At 59.6% G+C, this 21,827-nt stretch overlaps 3 protein-coding genes across 3 annotated transcripts; 2 read left to right on the top strand and 1 right to left on the bottom strand.

The window, feature by feature from the left end:
• Positions 1-1,272: 1,272 nt before the first annotated feature.
• On the top strand, positions 1,273-4,774 carry POLR2J (RNA polymerase II subunit J). The gene is made up of 4 exons (XM_047838762.1): positions 1,273-1,415; positions 2,514-2,603; positions 3,806-3,980; positions 4,595-4,774. The coding sequence occupies exons 1-4, from the start codon at positions 1,363-1,365 to the stop codon at positions 4,628-4,630; spliced, it is 354 nt and encodes a 117-aa protein (XP_047694718.1). The 5' UTR covers positions 1,273-1,362; the 3' UTR covers positions 4,631-4,774.
• A 278-nt stretch (positions 4,775-5,052) lies between these two features.
• Positions 5,053-11,819, bottom strand: LRWD1 (leucine rich repeats and WD repeat domain containing 1). Its single transcript, XM_047838752.1, has 15 exons — positions 11,588-11,819; positions 10,788-11,022; positions 10,571-10,687; positions 9,961-10,101; positions 9,617-9,721; positions 9,233-9,355; positions 9,033-9,147; positions 8,726-8,835; positions 8,332-8,539; positions 7,758-7,830; positions 7,535-7,675; positions 6,147-6,238; positions 5,608-5,763; positions 5,402-5,514; positions 5,053-5,321 (listed from the first exon to the last, which is right to left on the bottom strand). Exons 1-15 carry the CDS (start codon positions 11,665-11,667, stop codon positions 5,181-5,183), a joined length of 1,950 nt encoding a protein of 649 aa, XP_047694708.1. The 5' UTR covers positions 11,668-11,819; the 3' UTR covers positions 5,053-5,180.
• Positions 11,820-11,879: 60 nt separating this feature from the next.
• On the top strand, positions 11,880-18,236 carry ALKBH4 (alkB homolog 4, lysine demethylase). Its single transcript, XM_047838753.1, has 3 exons — positions 11,880-12,032; positions 14,374-14,571; positions 17,339-18,236. Exons 1-3 carry the CDS (start codon positions 11,910-11,912, stop codon positions 17,924-17,926), a joined length of 909 nt encoding a protein of 302 aa, XP_047694709.1. The 5' UTR covers positions 11,880-11,909; the 3' UTR covers positions 17,927-18,236.
• Positions 18,237-21,827: the final 3,591 nt, after the last annotated feature.

The following is a 21,827-nucleotide window of genomic DNA, read 5'->3' as shown; positions in this document are numbered from 1 at the left end:
AAAGTGCCTGGCCATGTACCCGCACCCCCAGGGTCTCTCAGGCAGGGAATGAGGTCCCATTTGGGTGAAAACGACATCCCCTCTTCCCCTCACCCCCGCCCAGAACAGTTAAGTAGCAATCCCTGGTCCAAACTTTCCCAGGATGGCCAGAAGGGCGGGTTACAGCCTCAGGGCATCATCACCCTCTGTGCCTTCCATTCCTCCCCACCTACTTAGCCTGGTGTGGCCTGGCTTGCAGGCCAGTGCCAGCCTCCACTTCCTCACCCCAGGGGCCCAAAGCTCAGGAGGAAACAGCCCCTCCCAGGAAGTGGTGTGGAAGCTCCAGGTTTCCTTGGGGGCTCCTCCGCTGCTGAGGCTTCGGTAGCTTATGGGAGACCCAGGCCCTTGGTTCAGCCAGCTCAGGCAGGGCCTTTAAACAGTAGTAGGGGCGCCTGGGTGGCTCAGTTAAACCTCTGACCTTTAAGTTTCCGACTTTGGCTAGGGTCATGAGCTCCGGTCTCCTGAGTTCAAGCCCCACGTGGGGCCCTCTGCTGTCAGCACAGAGCCACTTTGAATCCTGTCCCCCTACCCCTCTCTCAAAAATAAACATTAAAAAAAAAGATTAAATTGGCTTTGGGATAGATCTCAACAGCAATCATTAAAAAACCAAAAACCCCTAAACCGTAGTCTGCCGAATACCAACCAATGAAAACGGACTCCTACACTTGCCCCTCCAAGCTCCTCTCTCCCCCTTGGATACAACTGTCCCCAGCCCTTACCCGCTGTCTGGCTAACAAGAAGCTCATTAGGCCACAAGCCCCCTTGGCCAGCCAGGGACGGCACAGCCGGGGGCCCGTGGCAGGCGGCCTTGGCGGGGCTTCACAACCCACTGGCCCGGGGACCGGGAGCCCGTGAGGCGTCTTCCGCCCCCCGCCGGCCACAGCTGCCCACTGCGCCCTGGCTCCATCCTCCGAGGGCCTCGCTGGGTACTCCGAGGGCACATCTCCAAAGAAGGATCAAGGGGCACGGGGAAGCGGAGAGGGGCACATTGCTGCTTAGCCCGGTGAGGCCCTCTCAGCACGAGTAGAGCAGCTGCCAGCACCGCGAGCGGGGGCCGAAGCGCGCCCACAGGGGAAGGAACACATGGAGCCGACTCCGGGTTTACGCATGCGCAGAACCACCAGCCCCCCCCCCCCCCCCCCCGCCTTCGGTCCCATGGGCTTTTCTCGTGCCTGCGGTACATCCTCCGGGCCGATAGGGGGCAATCAGCCGGTCTTCACACGGGTTCGGCCCGGCCGGAGTAACCCGGAAGCAGCCTCTAACCCGGAAGAGGTGGTGTTATAGGATTCTGCCGGCGGCGGTGGTGGCGGCTGCGACGCTAGGATGAACGCCCCTCCCGCCTTCGAGTCGTTCTTGCTCTTCGAGGGCGAGAAGAAGTAAGTGGAGGCGGGGCGGGCCGGGGGTCGCGGGCAGAGTCTGGGGCTCCTCCGGCTCGTCCACTGCTGGGAGGACGGAAGCAGCTTTTACTGGGCGTCCCGTCCGCTTCGCCCTGCGTACGCCAAACTTGAGACTGCCCTGGCGGGCGGTGGTGAATGTCTCCATTCTGCAGAGGAGGAAACTGAGGCTCAGAGAAGCTGAGTAACTGCCCCGGCACACAGGAAGTGGCGGTCTGTATCGGAACTCAGAGTACCTGATGCCAGAGTGCTTTTCCTCTGGGATCCGACAGCCTCCTCATTTCTCTTCCTGGCCGCCGCTTTCATCCTCCTGATGCAGCCAGAGTGATGACTCCTAGGCTCTAGTCCGATCTTCACTCGCCCGTGGGGAACCCTGGGTGACCCCTTGCCTGCAGGGGGAAGGAGAAGGGTGTCTCGTGGCCTCAGACTGGACTTGGCTCCTGGATCCCCCACTTAACGTCTCCATACCTTTGGGCAAGTGACTTAATCTGAAGCCTCCTCTGGAAAATGGGCTTCTTGCTGTATTCAATCACAGGATTTTCTCTTAGGGGAGCTTAACGAGGTAATTTACGGAAAGCCAATTAAGCATCGGCTTTTCCTTAACAGCCTGGCATGCAGGGAGGGCTCTGTGGTCTAGCCCTTACCAGCCAGTCTCCCTTGGGAGTAGGGGTTGACTGGGGCCCATTTTGCCCCCCTCGGGGGCTTTGGCAGTGTCTGCATTTTTCGTTGTCATGAAGGGGGTGCTCCTGGCAGTTAGTGAGTAGGGACCAGGGATACCGGTCGATGTCCTGCGGCGTACAAGACAGCCCCTGACAAAAACGAACTATCCGCCCTTAAATGCCAGTGGTGCCAAGGTGGAGGAACTCTGCTTTAGGAACAAGGAACAGTCCAGAGTAGGTGAGGGTCCCGGCAGAATCAGGGCGTAGCCACCCTGCGCTCTGAGTCAGAGGTCTTTATGGTTGAAGACATTGAGGAAGGCTTCCAGGAGGAGGTAGGACTTGAGCCAGCGTTGAAGGGCAGGGTTTAGACTTGGGGGAGGAGAGACCCTGTTCCCCATCAGTTGCTCTTGTCTCTTCCTAGGATTACCATTAACAAGGACACCAAGGTACCCAATGCCTGTTTGTTCACCATCAACAAAGAAGACCACACGCTAGGAAACATCATTAAATCGTAAGTTCCAAGTCAAAGGCTTTTGGGCAGTGTTTAGGGGGCTCTCTGAGGCAGAGCAGAAATTGCAGATTTCCTGGTCTTTCTGAGCTACTGGAAGATCTGGGTGCTTGTTCTGGCAGCTCACACGTAAACGTGCATTTTCTGCAGGACACTGACCCGTGTCGGTTCACGTAGCCATGTTTCTGTGTTGGCTCATCTAGCTGAGGAAAGGAAGCGAACGCGCAGTGAGCCAGAGGAAAGCAGGCCTACTTGTGTTTTGGGGCTGGGCACGGAGCAGCAGTCAGGATTAGTGGCCCCCCCACCCCGGCCACCCCGGTTTGTCACGGTGACCCCAGTAACACCTGGCATGCAAAGATAACACGTGCCAGAGACTGTAACGTACAGAGTAAAGGAAAGAGGTGGGAGAGAGGCTGTGGTGATCTGGCGCCCCTGTGGACAGAGTGCGGATATTGGTTGGTGGGTGTTTGTTTACGCCAGTGAGATCCCGGGCAGATGCGACTGCTGTTCTGGCCCAAGGATTAGTTTCACTGCTGAAAAGCACTATCGGTGAGGCCGGGTCTTTCCAAGGTTTGAGGCCCTGGGCAGGAGCCTGCCCGGTCTCCCGGCTGAAAGGAGGAGGTGAACTTGGCCGCCTGTCTTCTCTCTGGCCGAGTCCTGCCCTGAGCCAGGTGGTGGTGCTCAGGCCCTCCTGGGGCCTCGCTGCTCCCATGCAAGGCGAGGCACGTCCCCCGGGCTTCAGTTCACTTCGCCACAGCCTTGCAGAACGGGGCCCTCTGTGTGCGGACAGCAGCTGCCAGCCCGTGTTGCCCAGAGGACTTCGATTTCTCCCCCTGCTGCCTTTACTGCTCTCATCGGGCTGGAAGCCGGGCTTCGTATTTTGTGTTCTGGTTTACTGAATCCTGGCTGCCTAGGGAGGGTTTTGACTTCCCCTGAGGGAAGTTTTCTGGAAATCCTGCTTACGACGTGGGATTCCCACAGATGTGTTTATGAGAGGCTTCCCTATGTGGTCTATCTTCGAAGCGTTTTCTTTCAGGATTTTTTTGGGGAAATCAAGAGCAGGGAGCCACCTGGGGTCAGCCCCCCGGCTGTATTTGCTTATAGGTTTCAACCCAATGGGAAGATTCCTTGGTTATAGGCCTGGTAATCCCCAGGGGTGCTAGGCTCAGCCTCCCTGCGTCACACTGGCCATCTGTGTGTCCCAGACAGCTGCTGAAGGACCCCCAGGTGCTGTTTGCGGGCTACAAAGTCCCCCACCCCTTGGAGCACAAGATCATCATTCGGGTGCAGACCACACCGGACTACAGCCCCCAGGAGGCCTTCACCAATGCCATCACAGACCTCATCAGCGAGCTCTCGCTGCTGGAAGAGCGATTCCGGGTGAGGAGCCAGCTGTGCAGGGGAGCGGGGATGTTCTCGTGCCCACATCCGGGCAACCATTGGGGGCAGGTGGTGACAGAGCAGGGATGTGACTATAGTCTCGAGCAAGTGTGGACTAAGGGGTTATGGAGTTGAGGTCTGGAGCCTGCTGTCTGCACGCATGGGTGGGACCTTACTGAGGGCTCTAGGCTTTCCTTGGGTGCTCTTATGGCCCCTTGGGGCTCCTCCCCCAAGTCTTCTCTGTGGTGCCGGCTACTCTGGTTTGTAAGGCCTGGCTGCTTCCAGGGCATTTCTGGAGGGGGGGGGATGGCCACACCTGTCCCTGCAGGGGGGCTCAAAGTCTAGACCCAAGATAGAGCGGGAAACATCCACGGCTTGTCAGATTTTAACATCTGTGTCATCTGCACCTTGCACCTTTGCTAAGCCAGATACCAGACCCTCTGCAGGCCTTTTAGAAATGGTCACTCCACATGACTGCTGACTGCCCGGCTCCCAGGAGAGGGGCCAGGGTGGCAGTTCCCTGGCAGACCTCTGTCAGGGACCCTGGGGTTGTGTTCCCGGCACCCACCCCCGGGCCTCTCTGGCTAAGTGCGCTGCTGCCCCTCTCTGCTCAGGTGGCCATCAAAGACAAGCAAGAAGGCATCGAATAGAAAGCTGGAGGGGTCTTGCTTGGCACCTGCACTGCAACCTTCCCCAGCTTTGGGGACATCCTGGTGAGCCCCTCCCTCCAGAGCCAATGTGTATGTACATAGAGTCTGTTTTACCTTCCAAATAAAAGTGTGGCAGGAAGAGACCTGGATGTGGGCTAAAGCAAGGTGACCACACAGCACGTGGATTGCGAGGCTCCATGGAGGTAGATGACCTCTTGCACGGTTACTCTGGGGCTATATTTCAGAGTGGAAGACTCAGAGTTTTGTCTGAGAAGGTGGCGCGATCCCTCATTCTAGACCAACAACTACAAAGCTGGGGGGCGGCCAGGGAGGCAGTGCTTCCAGGAGTCCCTCAGCTGCCAGGTCCGCCTGCCCGTCTCAGACTAGGAACGCCAGACGGGGCCACAAACCGCTCTCCAGTCTTCTCTTAAACAGTAGAGACTTTAATAAAAACATTCGCCGATAAAAAGCTCCCTGTCATTAGCCCCAAAGCTGAATAAGTTAAGTTGTGTCCCTGGTGCTCCGCGACAGGCAGGAGGCCCTGCTCTGGCTACGGTCTCTTCCAGATGGCCACGATATTGGAGTCTGTCAGAGCGGTGAGGTAGGTAAAGGTGGGGTTGGCCACCACTGTGTTCACCATGGTCTTGGTCACCATCTGGCCGAGGGCCCAGGGCTGGGGCCACTTAAGGATCTGGGGGGAAGACAGGGGGGCTGGGCTCCTGCTTCCTGCACGATAGTCCCGGCGGCAGGAGAGGGACACGCGGTGCCTACCTTCGTTGGGGCCTGCGGAGCTGCCGGCAGTGGAGGCTGCTGGGTCAGGATGTGCCTGACGTCGTAGACCCACACGTTGCCCTCCTCGTCTCCACACAGCACGATGCCCTCATCTGCCAGGACACACACGTTGAGATCGAAGGTGGGGCGGAGCTCCGGGAGGTGGAGGGCAGGATGGGGCGGGTGGGGGGAGGGGGAAGGCTCACCAGGACAGGTGCTGAGTGAGAAGTAGGCCAGCTTGGTGGGTGACCACTGCAGCCGAGCCAGGACCACCACCGCTAGTGTGGACTGCTTGCCCCGGCCCACCCACGTCTGGCTCCAGCTCCACAGGCAGATGGTGCCCAGGCTGTTCCCCTTGGAGGCTGCGGGCGAGAATTGGGGTTGGGGGGGGCCCTCTCCACAAACACTTCTGTTGCATAGCGGGGACCCCTCAGGAGCCCCTAAACCCCAGCCCAGGGAGGGGCGCCTGAGTGGCTCAGTCGGTTAAGCATCCAACTCTTAATCTCAGCCCAGGTCACGATCTCGCAGTTGGGGAGTTTGAGCCCCACGTCGGGCTCTGCACTGATGGTGCAGTGCCTGCCTGGGATTCTGTCTATCCTCTCTGCCCCTCTCCCCCTTGTGCTCTCTCTCAAAAAAATTTTAAACCAAAAAACCCAGCCCAGGGAGAAGCGACCCACAAAGGCCTTACCGGGGCCTCTCCTTGGTTCTCAGGAAGCCAGGCTGTCCCTGAGCAGGGCTCACTCACCCACGACATCCTCATTCACAAACGCCAGCCCGTCCACTCTCCGCCCTGGTGCCTCTGAGCCCTCGGAGAAGACAAACTCCACCTCACACACCCTGTGGGGCAGCAGCAGATGCCAGTCAGCTACCCCTGCATGGACAGGAGCTGTGTGCCTCTAGACATGCCCTCTGCCCCAACTAGGAGATGTGACAAGATCTGTCCCGGGCCCTGGAGGGGTTCGGCTTTGCCCTGGAAGGGGAGCCAGCACCTCTGGGGACACGGCCACAGGTGGTGGGAACTCAGGAGCAGGAGGGGCTGGTTCTCCCACCCCATCCTGGGGGGCGGGGCCGGGAATGGTCTGGAGAGGCAGGCAGTTCTGGGCCGGTGCCGGGAGCCAGAGGGTGGTGGGAAGTGACTGCTGCACTTTTCCAAGCTGAGAAGCGTATGGGGTCGACGCTGCTTGGAAAGGCCGCCCGGCAGCTGCCCACGGTCCCCGTGCCACCTGGAGCCAGATAGGCAGCTGAGGAGCAGCATACCCATCTGAGGCATGGGCCACCACAGGGCTTGGACCCCAGACAGATGTGGGTGGGCAAAGGGTAGGGGGCAGGCCCAGGGCTTAACCAGGTGTGGCACAGGGCCACCACAGGCACTGGGCCAGACAACTGCTCCAGCCCATGCTGAAGCTTCTGGGATTTGCCTCCATGTAGCAGCTGCCTCACTCCGGTCACCCACCTCTAAGGTTCTTCCCAGGTCATCGATTGCATTTAGGACAAAATTCACAATCTTACCGGGGCCGACGGCCAGTGGCCCCGGCCCGAGCAACCTCACCACCTCCTGTGCCATCTGCTCCAGCTTCCCAAGCTGGGCCAGACCTCCCAGGTCAGGCAGCTGTCCCCACCCTGTGCACAGGCTGCTGCCTCTGTGTGAGCACCTCCTCCCTCTGCCTGACTCCCTGCTAGGCTCACATGGTACCTTAGTCTTCCTTTGCACCTGATCTCACACCTTGGGGGTAACGGGCCATCTTTTTTAATGCCTGTCTCTGCCACAAGGCTGTGGGCCCCGCAAGGGCAGGGATGCTATGCTGAGCTCAGTCTCTGGCCTACCGGGTGGTACAGATGAGCCCCGCGCCTCCCCATTGCCCTCGAAGGTGAGGTGATCACAACTCAGAGAAGTGACCCGGCCCGGTCCCCCCGCCCCCCCCCCCCCACCAGGGAAGGAATGGGTCACAAGGCTTTCCTCGAGAGACTGGCAGGAGGTGGGGACAGACCAGACTTGGGAAGAGGCCCCTGAAAACAGCCTCTGGCTGCCCAGAACGGGGCACAGCTTGGGCACCACCCCCGGCAGACCCGCTCAGGGTCAGACGTCTGGACTGGCCGCGGCCAGGCTTTCGAGGCCTCCCGGGCCGGCCTCACCTCCTCTTCTGAGGCTGGTCCAGCCGCACGTCCCAGCAGCAGCAGCCACCCTCGCAGCCAGCCAGCAGGTAGGCCTCCGGGCAGGACGCCACAGGGCAGAGGCGCAGCGGGATGGAGGCAGCATCGAGTGTGAGCAGCTGGCTGCCGGCAGGTGGGGAAGAGTGTGAGGCCGCGGCCCCGTGTCGGCCCCCCCCCCCCCCCCCCCGCCCCTCAGCATCATCACCTGGCCTGGAATTCATAATCGTGGTTGGGCACCCCGACGTCCCAGAGGATGATCCGCTTGTCATAGGAGGCCGCTGGGCAGGGGATGGGAAGGGGAGAGGCGGCTCTGAGGAGGCCCTGCTCCCTCCCGCGGACTCCATTCCAGGCTGAGGCCGTGGTCGCAAGGCCAGCCCGAGGCAGGCCAGGCCACACCTGGGCCACGGAGGGCTCGAGTGCCTACGCTGCCTACCTCGCCCTAATCTAACATGCCCCACGTCAGGCAGCCATCTTCTTAGGCTTCTGCTCACACATCACCCTTGTCTGGCTTACCACTCTTGGGGAGCAGGGGTGTCCACCCAAGTCACAGAGCAGCCCAGGCTGTGGGAAAGCTTCAAGGCCATGGAGCAGCTGGGGGCAAAGCCAGGATCTGACGCCCTGTCAGTCCGCAAAGCCACGCTGTTTCTACTATGGCCAGAGCAGAGCGTGGCGCCAGCCATGAATCCCGCCAGCCGCAGGAGCTCCCTACTGTGCTGGGGAGGGCGCACTGAGGCGTCTGGGTGCTGGGGACACCTCAGGGGTGTGGGAGAGGGTCTTACTGAAGAGGTGGGTCTCATGGGTGGGGCTGAAGCAGAGGGTGGCGATGGCCTTCTTGTGGGCCCGGATGACTCCACAGCAGAAGCCAGCACGCACGTGCAGCAGCCGGACCAGGCCCCGCAGGCCTGCAGCCGCCAGCACACTCCAGCGCTTCTTGTGGCCTGCCTGCGTGACCACTGTCAGGGCGGTCCAGGCCACTGAGAAGAACTCCTGGGGGAGAGGAGGGAGAAGGCGTCACTAAGGGGCAGGGCTACGTGCGCACGGTGCCTGCAAGGTCAGGCCTGCGGCACTGAAGCCCGGCAGAACAGAGTCACCTAGCGAGCGGGTGGCCGAGCCTGGGCCCCCAACCCCGGCACTCTGCCCACAGTCCCGCACGAGCAGGGCCCCGGCACTCACCTCACCAGGCGCCTTGTACTTGTGCAGTACGATGCCCGTCTGGCAGTCTATCACACACACGGCCTCCCCGCCACACGTGGCCACGGTCTGTGATGTGGCCCCTGCCTGCCCTGTTGTGAGGGGTCAGCCTAAGTAAAAGCATTTCCTGTGAGGTTTGCCCCAGCAGCTCCTTCCTGGCCTTGACGACACTTCATGAGCTGTCTCTCGCAGGTCCCCCATCCACCGAGGCGGCCCCCTGACCAGAAAGCTTGTTCCTGCTTGTTCCCTTGGCTGTCACCCTGGCCCTGCCTGCCCCACAAGGATGTACCCTCCTCCCAGGCCGGCTCGAAGGCGCAGGCCCAGAGCTGGGTCTCCAGGTCCCGAGGGCTGTTGTTCTTGCTGTGACATTGCAGAAAGTGCAGGGGCTCCAGGTCCAGGGAAGGCTGTGGGGGCAGAGGTGGGGTTCACAGCTGCCCCAGCCCTCTCCCTGCCAGCTGCCCAGCTGCTTCCTGGCCCCTGTGAGCTTACCTGGCTGCCATCGGAGCCCATGGGGCTGCCCTCCACGTGGGCCGGTGGGGAGGGGCATCCCCGCTTGCTGGGAGACAAGCTGAGTGAGACGTCACCCGACCGTTTCAAGGCCATCAGTCTGGCCTGTGGAGGGGGTCAAGGCTGGGCTGAGAAGAGCCTGGTGACCATGGGCCCATCTTCCCAGGGCTTCCTTCCTCTGCATCACTCTCCCACGGATGTAGAAAGCCAAGGTTGGCCCCCAAGGTCAGCTTGAACTCGCCCAGGCATCAGAGGCCATCTCCTGGGCTCCTTTCCAGGACCCCTCCCCTTCCCTCCTCTAGTCTCCCTAGGCGGGAAAGGCCAAGACAGGCCTGTAGAGCCTTGAGAGCTGCATGATACACCTACCCTGGGCTCCTGGGCGGCTGTGGCTTTTGAAGGCCTCTCCGGGATGCCGGTCTCATGCACCTGGGTCCCACCAGAGGCCACCAGCGCCTCAGAAATCATCTGCACCTATGTGGGGCCGGGACATCAGGAAGCTGGGTGCATGCAGTCCTAGGGGCCCCCAGCCCCTCCCCCACTGCTGGGACAAACAGCCTGTGCTTCCCATGCAACCATTAAGTCAGCCTCCCCTGACCCATGCCACTCCCCCATAAATCCTTATGGCCAGAGGCTTCCGGGGCAGCTGAAGGCATGGGAGCCATAGAGGATCTGGGAGAACCAACTCCCAGCACAGCAGGGTGAGGCCATACCCGCCACTGGGTGAACTCGCTGAGGGACTCAGGCCCATAGCGGACGTTCCTGACTGCGGACTTCACAAAGTCAGCCTGGGCCTTCTCTGCGTCCTCCTCTGGGCTCCGTGTGGCCATGAACTTCTCCCAGTGAGCGGTGACCTGCCACCAGAGGGACCAGATTCAAGCCCAGCCCACCCCAGATCTCCTGGACCCTCTGTGGAACTCTGCATCCAATCTTCTGGCCCCAATTGTCTCCACCTCATTGTCTCCTGGAAGTCTCCCTGAACCACACCTTCTTAGCCGCAGCATACACAGTCCTAAACAACCCACACGTGAGCAACAGCCCCAAGGAGAAGCTGGCCCAGAGTAAGGTTACTTGAAAGTGTCTTAGCCTCCCTGGCCAGGCCCCGCCCCCACACCTGGAGAGCCAGACCTCTCAGGATGAGAGACCAAGCACCACAGCCATGCTCAGAGCAACATGTCAGGCTAGGACATAAAGGCCATAAAGGCCACTCAGTATCAGGGCAGAGCACTCCCGTGACCCTCACTCGGGGTCCCCCCAGTGTTGCTCATTCCTCAAGGTCCCCAAGCGTTTCCAAACACCAGAGAAGCCCGCTGGCTCCCTTACCCTGCTGGTCAGCTCCCGGTTTAGGTTCTCCACCTGAGAGGAAGTGGAGGAAGCATCCTTGCCATTGACCTTACGGAGCTTGGGCAGGAGAAAGGAGACTTTCAGGTTGTCACTGACCTGGGGGATGAGGGAGAGTGGCTCAGTGTCCACCTGTGGCTCAGCCCAAGCGTGCCGGCCCTGGGTACGGGGCAGGTGGGGGAGGGGGTACCCTACTTACAGTCAGGAAGGGGTTGCCTTCCAGGCTCAGCTCCTCAAGCTGCGGGAATTGACACAAGGCAGTGACGTCTCCCAGCTGGTTGTTGGCGCAGCGGAGGATGCGCAGGTGGGACAGGCCCAGATTGGCGGGCAGCGTCTCCAGCTGGTTGTTGGAAAGGTCCAGCTCTTGCAGCTGCGTCAAGCGGCTCAGGAGCTTGGGGTCCAAGTGCTCCGAGAGCAGCTTCAGGCCAGACAAGCTGGGTGGGGGCAGACAGGGAGGGCTGAGGGGAGGGCGGAGGGGAGGGGAGGGGAGGAGCCCCCCCCCCCCCCCCAAGGACAGTCCAGGGTGCCTCCGAAGCCTTTTCCGGCAGAGGATCACCTTCGTGCACAGCTTTTCCTTCTTAAAATCTAGTAACTACTTTACAACTGAGTACAGCTGGCACCTCCGGAACGCTTTCCCTCATCCTCTATGGGAACTCCTCTGTGCTGCCCTGGGCCTCGGGAATTAGCTCAACAGGTTGCTCAATACCCTTTCTGCAGGACTGTCTCCCCCTAAGCCCGGGCCCCCTTCAGGGAAAAGGCCACTCAGGGCCCAGCCGGCCCCTCTCATAACGGCAGCCCTGAGTTTGGCCCGAGTGATCAGCCTCCGCCTAACCGACAAGGCGATAACGGGGCCAGGGAGGGAGTGGGCATGGGTCGCAGACTTTCTTCACTCCCAGCGGGCGACGCAGGCCCGGGTGGCGGGCTGTGTGTCCCCCGCCCCGCCCCCCACTCCCCACCCCCGGCCCGGCGGACCCCCGTCGCCCCCGGCCCGCCTCTTACTCCAAGCTCCGGATTTTCCCCAGCCGGTCGCTCTTGGGACGCCCCCGCTGCATGAGCAGCCGCGCCGAGAGGGGGCCCATGGCGAGGAGACGCGACCCGCGCTGGCCGGTCGGCGGCACCGGCGTCCGAGCGAGTCCGTGCCTCCTGGAGACCGAAGTTAACGTCCGCGGCTGGCGGAGCTCTGGAGGCGGCGCCGCGCGAGCCCGTCGCTGGCGACGACCGGAAGGAAGCGGCCCGGCGGACCTCGTGCCCCGCGGGCTGACTACGACTCCCAGCGGCCCCCGCGGCCCCGCGCCTGCGCTTTGGCCGCCAGGACGCGGCGATGGCGGCTGCGGCGGTGGCGGCCCCCGAAGTCCTCCGGGAATGCGGCTGCAAGGGCATCCGGACCTGTCTGATCTGCGAGCGGCAGCGCGGAGGTGACCCGCCCTGGCAGCACCCCCCGCAGGTGAGGGTTGGGGGAGGGGCCGTGCCATAACTCCCTTCTTCAGATAGGGAAACTGAGGCCCAAACTGGCTACGAAGATGGGCCCCGGTTCAACCCGTGTCAGAGACCCTCGCCGTGGGGGCGTTGCAGGACCAGATGAGTGCTTTGAGGGGGGTTTGGATTGGGGAAGGGGCTGGAGTGGGTGCCATCTGACTGCAACTCTCCTCTGAGCCCTGGGGGTGGGGGGGTAGTGTGACAGCGGACCTCCACGTAACCCCCGTGGGGCCAGGAGCTTCACGGAGTGGGGAGACGAACCGGAAAGAGGAAAGGATGCCGAAAACCAGGCAAGGCGAAGGTCCTAGAAACCGTTGAGCAGAAGTGGGCAAGGAGGAAATTAATTCCTGTTAATTAATGAAAAAGTACTTAGAACCTTTGAGGTGGACGAGGACATTTCCACTGGGGGAGCTGCTTAGATAAAGGCCTGGGGTAGGTGCGTGTGTTTGGAAGGAGGGTGATGCTTGGGGGGGTGATCAGTGGGGCCTGATCACAGAGGGCTCTGTGTGTGGCTGCTGGATAGCCTGGATTTGTCCTGAGGGCCATGGAGAGCTGCTGAGGGTTTTAAAGGAAGTTAACACGTGAGTTTTAGAAAGATCCTGGAAGGGGGAGGGGAGGATAGGAAAGTATGGAGCCTGGGAAGCCAAGGAAGAAACTGTCACAGTGTCCCTGGCAAAAGCTTGGAAGGGTCACTGGGAAACAGTATGGTGATTCCTCAGTAAATTAAGAGTAGAATTACTGTATGATCCAGCAATTCTGGGTATACACCCAAAAGAATTGAAAGCAGACACTTGAAGAGAGATTTGTACACCCACATTCACAGCAGCCTCATTCCCAGTAGCTAAAAAGTGGAAGCGATGTAAGCATCCATCAGTGGATGAGTGGATAAACAAAATGTGACACAATATGTACAGTAGAATATTATGCACCTTAAAAGGGAAGGACATTCTGACACAACATGAATGAATCCTGAGGTCATTATACTGACTGAAATGTCAGTCACAAAAGGGTAAATGTTGTAGGATTCCACTTATATGAGGTTCAGAGAGTAATCAGATTCTTAGAGTCAGAAAGTAGAATGATGGGTGCCTGGGCCTGGGGGAGAAGAAGGAGTTGTGGTTTAATGGGTACAGAGGTTTGCTTTTACGTGATGAAAAAATGCTGGAGATGGGTGCACAACGTGAAGGTTTGGTGGTGAAGGCGGTGAATACGTTATATATACATATATATATACACATATGTATATATGTATATATATACGTATATACTTACATGTGTACATATATGTACATATGCGTGTGTACATATATATACTTTTTTTTTTCTTACCACAATTAAAGCGTGAAAAGTGCCAAAAGTCTGAACTTTGCCTGTGACCATGGGTGTGGAGACACAGGGCACTGTGGGGTAGCACCTGCTCAACTTGATGTCTGTGGGATGAGCAGAAGGTCCAGGATGGCTCCCTAACTGTAACATGTCCGTGTGAAGTGCTAGAAGACAGAGGACAATGGGGTGGGAAGCAACAGGCCATGAAATGCAAAAGGGGAGGGAGCAGAATTAATTGGGCAGGGAGGGCTTCGTGCTGCCACGCCGCTGGGACAGAGTCATGGCCAACCCAGCTGGGAGCTCCGGAGACGACTGACTGGTAGAGGAGTCCCATGTTGGGTATGAAAAGCCAGACCTGCGCTGAGTCATTGGCCGGGGGCTGCCTGGGACCCGGATGGGGCAGATTCTGAAGGCACTGCAGCAGGAGGGGGTCAGCCGGGCACTCCTCCAGGATGACTGGCAAGTTCTCTCCTTCGAAGGGAGATTGAGGCAGTGCCTGTGCAACCACAGAGGAGGGCCGGGCCCGGAGTCCTCCCCACCTCTCCCTCTAGCTGTCCAACGTGCTCGCCCTCTGAACAGCTCCGGGGTCCTTTCCTTTAGACGCTGGGGAGGGCAGGAGACACCCCACAGTGACGCTAGAACAGTGTGAACTCGCGGGCAGCCTTGGGCTGTGCAGCCTTCAGCCGGTTCCTTAACTTCATTCGTCCTGGGTCACCCCATCTTTAAAACAGAACAGAAAATGGTTACATGGATGCTCTTCCCACCTACAGCTGAGGAATGTGACAAAGGAGAGGGCCCCAGGCAGGGCTTCTGCATCCCTGCCTCTCTCAGCCTAGTCTGGACTCCAGCTGCTTCCCAAAGTGGCACCAGGGGAGGGAGAAGCTCTCGGCAGGGGCCGCTCCTAAGAAGGGGCCTCCGGAAGGTGCACACACAGTGTGAGGAAGGGCTTCGGCGGCTCCAGGTCCCTCGTCTTTCTTTTGCAGAAAACACACCGCTTCATTTACTACTCTGACACTGGCTGGGCCGTGGGGGCTGAGGAGTCTGACTTTGAAGGCTGGGCCTTCCCGTTCCCCGGTGTGACGCTGATAGAGGACTTCGTGACCCGGGAGGAAGAAGCTGAGATGGTACAGCTGATGGACCGGGAGCCTTGGAAGCTCTCCCAGTCTGGACGGAGGAAGCAGGTAGGACGGCCCAGAGCCGGGGACTCCAGGAGGGCCAGGCTGGCTGGTCAGAGAGGAGTCACCCTGCTGGGCCCCTGCACACTCACTCCTTGCCCTGTGCCTTGCTCACCTCCCTCCCAGCGCCTCTCTCGGCAGCCACAACCCGTGACACCCCCTCACCAGGGCCGCTAGGGGGCGAGCTCCTCTGACCTTGGGGCTCTGGCAGCTGGGGCGTGGGTGTGCTGGAGGGAGGGGCGGAGGGAGGGGCAGAGGAGGGCCCAGCCTGCTCCGCTTCCCCAGACGCACCAGACTCGGTGAGACGGGTGAGGCGGGCCGTAAGGCAGACTGGTGCCCAGCTCAGAGGGTTTCTGGAAGGCTGCCGCTCGCCTTCCCACCGAAGTCCTCTCCCCATCCGTTTCGAGATACTTGGGCTCCGAGTCCTGGGCCTCCTCTTTGTCAGGAATGACAGCCCCTCTTTTCTGCAGCCTTGTCGGCCAGGACCGGAGAGCCATCCATCGGCCGCCTTCTCTCCTTCCCTCCCCCTCCTGTGGGCTTTTCCGTCCCCACTTCGGTGCCTGGCCAGTTATCACACCACTTCCTCTGCTGCTCCTGTGCCCTTTTGTCCCTCGCTATCCTCCTTCCGCTAAACCACAGCCCCCGTCAAGTCTGGCTCCTCTCGCTGGGCGCCTCCCAGCCCTGGCTCTCCAACCCTGAGCTGGGCTGTCCTGCTCTGGAGGTCATGCCAACCTCCCCCAAGGTGGCCCTTTTGCGGCTCTCCTTCCAAACCTTCCCTTTCCCCCCCCGCCGCCGGCTCTCCGCCGAGCCCCCTCTGACTCAGAAGATGCTGGCGGGTGTTGCTCCCCTCTCTCTCCGACATTAGTTTTGCCTCAACTGGGTCTTTTCCACCAGACTGCCAGTAAGCTCTAGCTCTCTCCTCTGCGGCCCGATTCCTCAGAAGAGTTGTTTATTCCGTCTCCAGCTCCTCTCCTCCTGTTCCGCTTACTGTACTCAGCACTTCCATCCCGGCCTCTGCGCCCTAAACCCTGTGGCCGACTTTCAGGCTCAGTCCTGGGGCCTCTTCTCTTCCAGACGCCCCCTCGCCGGGCTCCATGAGTCACGGCTCTGACACGAGTGCGTGTTTGCGACTCCCACGTTCGTGTCTCTGGCCGGCTTCTCCTATTTGTCAGACCTGAACTGAGCTTTGAGTCTTCATCCCCACCCCCGTGCCCCCCTGTAGTGTCCCCACCTTGGCAAATTCCAGCTTCCATCTGCTCAGGCTGGCAACCGTGGAGCTTTCCAGATTCCTCGCTGTGTCTCCTTGGTAATCCCCGTCAGCTCTCTTCCTTCAGACATACTCGGGATCTGAGAACACAGCACCCCTACCACTGCCACCCCCTTAGGTCCCAGCCCCCAGATCTGTCCCTGGGATTCCCACAGGAGCTTCCCTTACCCCTCTCTGTCACTTTCCACTGGAGAGGAAGGTGACCCCCACTGACGCCCCCTCAGATGGACTCACTGCTCTGCTACAAACCCGCCAGGCCTTCCACCCCAGCCTGGGCTTCCCCTGCTGCTTGGTGCTCCTGGGATGTCCCCACAGCAGCCTGCTCCGTACTCCTGAGATGCTCCAGCGTCAAGCCCTCCCTTCTAGCCTGCCACCGCCTGGGGGACCCAGCCACTCAGTCGTGCCAAAGCCGGCAGGAGAAAGATGTTTCCACCAGACATTGCCCCCCTCCACTAGAGGGGGACTGCAGGGGCCAGGAGGCGGTGGATAAATGCTCATCCCTTGGGCCACAGGTCTGAGGTGTATTCTAGAAGCTTCCTCCCTAACACTTGTTTTGGGGTTATTTTTTTTAGATAGAACCCACACACTGTAAAATCTGCCCATTTAACACGTACGGTTTGTTTTGGTATATTCATAATGTCACACAGTCATCTCCACTGCCTTACTTCTGGAATGTGCCCATCACCCCAGAGGCAACCTGTACCCATTAGCAGTCGCTCCCCGTTCCCCTGTCCCCTGGCAACCACTAATCTACTTTCTTTCTGGATTTGCCTGTTCTGGATATTTCATGCAAATGGGATTGTATCACATGTGGCCTTTTACGTCGGCTCCTCTCACTGACCATAACGTCGGCCTGTGTCGGTGCTACGCTGTTTGCAGCTGGACAAACAGCTCCTCCGTCATGCGGCTCTGCCACCATTGCTTCATCCATCTGTCCGATTGCGGACACTGGGTTGTCCGCTTTCTGGCCATTGTGCCCTAGTGCTGCTTTGAATGCCCACGTGGCAAGTGTCTGCATGGCCGTGTTTTGGGGACTGGGCGTGGAGCTGGGAGTTTGACTCCTGGGCTGTGTGCTAACTTCTCTCTCGTGGTTCTGATCCCCAGCTTCGATCACCTTGATGAGGCTGCCTCGGGCTAGCCCGCCCTCCCTCGCCGCTCCTACCCACATCCCGACCCCTTGGTCTCCCGTCCCAAAACACCCTACCTGCATATGGGCCTTCTGTCTTTAGCTCTGCTTTCGGGGGCATGGAGTCTAAGACATCCCCCTGAGCACATCACGTCCTTTTCCTGCTTTATTTTCTCCCTTAGTGTTTACCAACGTCTGAGTGTTGGCTGTTTGTCATTGGTGCAGGCCTCCTGCTGCTGGAGAGCAAGATCCTGATCCACGGAGTCAGGAGTTTTTGCTTGTCTTGGTCACCGCGATCGGATTCTTCAGCCCTGGTCTGTGATAGCCATTCCTATAAACTCAAGACGCTTCTCTGCTTCTTTTTTGTCCGCCCCCTTCAGGACTATGGCCCCAAAGTCAACTTTAGGAAACAGAAGCTAAAGACCGCTGGCTTCAGAGGCCTCCCCAGCTTCAGCCGGGAGGTGGTGCGGAGGATGGGCCTGTACCCCATCCTGGAGGACTTCCGGCCCGTGGAGCAGTGTAACCTGGACTACTGCCCTGAGCGGGGCTCGGCCATCGACCCCCACCTGGACGATGCCTGGCTGTGGGGGGAGCGGCTGGTGAGCCTCAACCTCCTGTCCCCGACCGTGCTGTCCATGTCCCGGGAGGCGCCCGGCAGCCTGCTGCTCTGTCTGGCTCCATCCGGCTTCCCGGAGGCCTTGGTGGAGGGTGTGATGGCTCCCAGCAGGTCCGTCCTGTGCCAGGAGGTGGAGGTGGCCGTCCCCTTGCCCCGCCGCTCTCTGCTCGTGCTCACGGGTGCCGCGCGGCACCAGTGGAAACACGCCATCCACCGCAGACACATCGAGGCCCGCCGCGTGTGCGCCACCTTCAGGGAGCTGTCGGCCGAGTTCCGTCCCGGCGGGAGGCAGCAAGAACTGGGGCAGGAACTCCTGCAGATCTCTCTCTCCTTTCAAGGGAGACCTATGTGAGCCACCTCCCTGGGGCCGGGAGCTGGCGCTGGGCCTGGCCAGGGCGCCAGCTCCAGAGTTGACTGCCTGCCAGGACGGAAGGGCGGGAAGCCCAGCACAAGGGGCTTTCTCCCCAGCCGATTAGCTTTTCAGAGAAGACTGCTCAGCACCCTGACATCACGACAGTGTGAGCCCTGCCCGGGAGCTGGTTGTGATGGGAATGCGCCTCGGGTCAGTCCTCTTTGACCCGCACCGCGGCCACCTGTGTGGCTTGTCACAGTTTGAGGGCAGTGGGATCGTTTGAGCTTAAACACGTTGGTACCACCTGAAACCGTTTTCTCCTTTATCCCTCGCTCTTAATGAAGTTCCCTGATAGCCCATTCTCCAGTCCTTTCATTTGGGAAGTGAGTTGGAGAACAGAATCGACAGAACATTTGAAATTATGTCCGACTTCAGAGCTGGTGATGGCCTCTGAGCCAGGCTCTGCCCAGGTCATGCTTGATCCCAGGGAGGTGGGCGATGCAATGAGGAGAGGGAAGTCTCCGGAGAGTCTGGTCCCACCTCCCCATCCCGTGCTGTTAAAAAGTAGGGGAAGGCGCAGTGTAGTTCGCTTCCTGGCGCTGGTGTTTTGTGGGGTGCTCACCTTGGATGCTCAGCCAGCCCTCTTCTGCTTATGAGACAAAATATACTCGCTAGCCACGTGCTCAGTGCCAAACTTTGGAACCAGGGCCCCATCGTAGCCCAGAAAGGTTCATGGTAGGCACTGGTCTTCATTCTAGAACCTTCTATCACCTGTCAGGTTGGGGGAGTCACTGGCCACCACACACTGTGAAGTGGCATTGATCTGGAGACCCATGGAGAGGCTGCTGAGTTTCCAGTGGCTATATGAGCCCGGCTGCGGGGCGGGTGGCTCCCTAAGCTCACTTGGAGCAGGAGGGTAGAGGATAGCTTCTTCCCAAGGTCATGACCCTCCCAGACCCCGCACTGGGCATTTAGATGTAGGCCTGCCGGTGAGCAACGCAGTAGGCTTGCAAGCTGGCGAGGGGCGGTGGGGAGGGGGGGGGGTCTACCCCATGGGGCCTGTGAGGCCTTTGCCCTGACAGGCTGGGCCTTGGAGCACCGTGTACGCGGAGCCTGCAAGGTGTTCTGCCAATGAAGGGCTCCACGGGAAACGTACGTCTGGGAAACTGCACACCCAGGCCTGCTGGGGAGAGGCCCGTTAGGGCCGGGAGAGCCACTAAGCAAAGCAGCCCACTTCTCCCAGAATCACCCAGTGCTTGCCAGACATCTGACAGTGGGCCCTTCCTCCAGCCCTACCGAGCGCACCTCAGGTCCACCTGGTCCGCACAGTCCGCAGAGCCCACCTCGGGACGTGCATCATGTCACGTTCAAACCGGTGACCCTGCATCGGGTTTGTTCTTGAAACTACACCATGAAGACCATCAGATTCCGTGTGTCCACCTACGCATCCACTGCTTGCGCCCTCAACTAGGATGGGGCTGGGGATGGCCAGGTTGGGTGGTTCAGCCACTGCCTGAGGGGTAGTAACCCTGTATTTCAGGTGGCCGTTTCTGCAGCCAGCGTGCTCTCAAAACACCACACGTGTGTCGTGCAGACAGTCGTGTCTGTTGCAATGGTCTGACCGTCTCAGGCGACAGGAAGGGATGAGCCTTATGGGATTGTATTCCTGTGGAAGCATCCGCTCTGAGGGTGGCTTCCTGCACGGTCTTCCAGAGTAAGCCAGGGAGAGCTCAGCTGATACTCCTCAGCCTGGCTTGTTTTGAAAGATGTTAAGGAAGCTCAGGGCCATTTGCTTGTTTGGAGCTGGGGGCTGGGAGACGCTGAGCTCTGTCCAGGAAGCATCCTCTGGGTTATCCCTGTTGAGATGGATATCCCTGTTTGTACTGTCCCCAGTAACCGTGGGGGCGCTGGAGACATCGGGGTTGGAAAGCGGGTTCAGCAGGTTTTAAAAGGGTCTAACAAGGAATCCCGGCTCGGTCCTGTGCCACTCACCCCGCTGAGCCCCTACACCCGGCTCTGTGGACCCTACCTCTCCACCTACTGGGGGCAATGAGTCAAGACTTCGATGAGCCTTCTATGGGTTGGCCGCACTCACTGGGAAATGGTCCATGGAGTGGGCTCGCTGGACACAGGCTTCTTTAGACCCGGGGGGCCTTGGAAGTCATCCTCCCGAGCTGCAGCGGCAGGGCCCCCCTCGGCTGGCAGAACCTGTCCATACAGCAGTGTTGGTTGCTTTGCACACCTGATTCCTAGGAGCTGCTAGGTTCAAGGGCCTGCAAGTTAAAAATAATACAAGACATCTTTTCCTAGGTGGAGGCCTCCGTGGAAAACAGTTACAAAACAGAATGGGAGCTTCCTCATGAGTGTCACTGGGCTGTGGGAGGGATTCCTGCTGCCTGGCTGGCTGGACCCCGCAGCCACAGGTACCTGGGATGGAAAAGGCGCCATGAGACCACAGCTTCAGCGGCTCCCCAGTGTTTTCAACTGGGCGATCCGGGGACCTTCAAACCGACCCCTTCAGCACTTAGCCCTGAGGCCGTCTCTTGCTGTGTTTCTGGAAAGGGAGAGCCCGCTGGGGAAGGGAAGCAGCAGGCAGAGATGCCCCATTCTCCCGGGGCCCCGCCAGAAGGGAGCCTCGCAACGTGCCCGGGTCCAGGCCCCCCCACTTGTCCATTCCAGAAAAGTCCACCGCCCTGGTCCGGGGAGACACATGGCCGGTGACCAGCGATTAGGAAGAGGCAGGAGGGGCTTCAGGAGAAGCAGTCTTCCAGGATGCATCAGACACTAGGGGAGAGCCAGGGGCTTCATAGCTTTACCTGTTTATTCAGCTCACTCCAGGGCAACTGTTTTAAAAACCCACATGCGGGACGGGGGTTATGTACACCGCACGTGATCTCGGCAGCGTCATGCATAATGAGTCAATCAGCGCAAGACGGAACAGCCGCCGACACCCGGGCTCACGCGGTTTTAGCCTCAGCAGGCTTTCCTAGAAGACACTAGGATACATCCTGCCCTCGCAGTTTCTAAAATAGAAACACCTGGAGTTTTGAAACTTCTGGTCAGGTATTAAATGGAGACTGTGCTCTGGAAAGGGCCCCAGCGTACCTGTGGGGGAGGCTCCGCTCAGAGGAAAATAGGGCAAGCCCACGCCGGCTCCGGGGCGGCCTGCGTGGCCTCACCACCCGGCAGCCGCTGCACTTGGAACGCTTCACAATCAGGTTAAGCCTCCAGAAAGTGACTTTCTAGTTTGTAATGTGCCTTCCCCTCCCCCCAACCCACCTCGCTGAGTCGTGTCTGCAGCTCCAAATAGCAGCTGGTCCTTCCATCTCCCCAGAAGCTCTGGGGCCACCAGGAAGGTTCCCTGCTGACCACCAGTCCCCAGACCATGGTCCTCTCTGTCCCCACAGAAATTCCTCTGCTTGCCCCCTGCCTCTGGGAGCTGGGAGAATGCTCTGGATGAAAGAGAGCAAGAATTACACTCTTCCAATCATTGTTAAAAACGAGATGTGGCACCTTTCCTGCCCATGTGCCAGTCACAGGTAACCCAGTGTGTAGCCCTGTGCAGTCAGGCCCGAGGCTCTGCCCATGGAGCAGGCATTAACAGCTGGCTCCTAGCTGGAACCGGGGGGTGCTTTCTAGTCTTGGGAGCTTGGCACATCTGGTGCACTTGGGGCGGAGGCACCAGATGGCCCAGGACAGTGAGGCCAGGATGGCCCCTCTCAAAAGGCCCAGGCTGGAGGAAGGGCCTACTGCCCACTCCCAGCCGTGGGGAGAAGCCAGCCTGTCTTGTCCAGGACAGAGTGGCTGTCTTACAGAGACGCAGACACAAAGCAAATACACAGTAAGCCAGACAAGCCTTTTCAACAAGACCCCAAGAAAGAACAGACATGCACCAGAGAGC

Source organism: Prionailurus viverrinus, chromosome E3 (assembly GCF_022837055.1).
Source record: "Prionailurus viverrinus isolate Anna chromosome E3, UM_Priviv_1.0, whole genome shotgun sequence".
Lineage (NCBI taxonomy): Eukaryota > Metazoa > Chordata > Mammalia > Carnivora > Felidae > Prionailurus > Prionailurus viverrinus.
Note: the sequence above shows the minus strand (reverse complement) of the source record. Positions and strands in the feature narration are given on the sequence as shown.

Bases quoted from the DNA above. Each gene is read 5' to 3' on its own strand.
- POLR2J (XM_047838762.1), top strand. From the start codon at position 1,363: ATGAACGCCCCTCCCGCCTTCGAGTCGTTCTTGCTCTTCGAGGGCGAG. The intron at 1,416-2,513 runs GTAAGTGGAGGC...GTCTCTTCCTAG, and splicing joins CTCTTCGAGGGCGAGAAGAA to GATTACCATTAACAAGGACA. The intron at 2,604-3,805 runs GTAAGTTCCAAG...TGTGTGTCCCAG, and splicing joins CTAGGAAACATCATTAAATC to ACAGCTGCTGAAGGACCCCC.
- LRWD1 (XM_047838752.1), bottom strand. From the start codon at position 11,667: ATGGGCCCCCTCTCGGCGCGGCTGCTCATGCAGCGGGGGCGTCCCAAG. The intron at 10,102-10,570 runs GTAAGGGAGCCA...CTCTGGTGGCAG, and splicing joins ACCGGGAGCTGACCAGCAGG to GTCACCGCTCACTGGGAGAA. The intron at 6,239-7,534 runs GTGAGGCCGGCC...GCTGCCCCACAG, and splicing joins GACCAGCCTCAGAAGAGGAG to GGTGTGTGAGGTGGAGTTTG.
- ALKBH4 (XM_047838753.1), top strand. From the start codon at position 11,910: ATGGCGGCTGCGGCGGTGGCGGCCCCCGAAGTCCTCCGGGAATGCGGC. The intron at 12,033-14,373 runs GTGAGGGTTGGG...TTTCTTTTGCAG, and splicing joins CCTGGCAGCACCCCCCGCAG to AAAACACACCGCTTCATTTA. The intron at 14,572-17,338 runs GTAGGACGGCCC...CGCCCCCTTCAG, and splicing joins AGTCTGGACGGAGGAAGCAG to GACTATGGCCCCAAAGTCAA.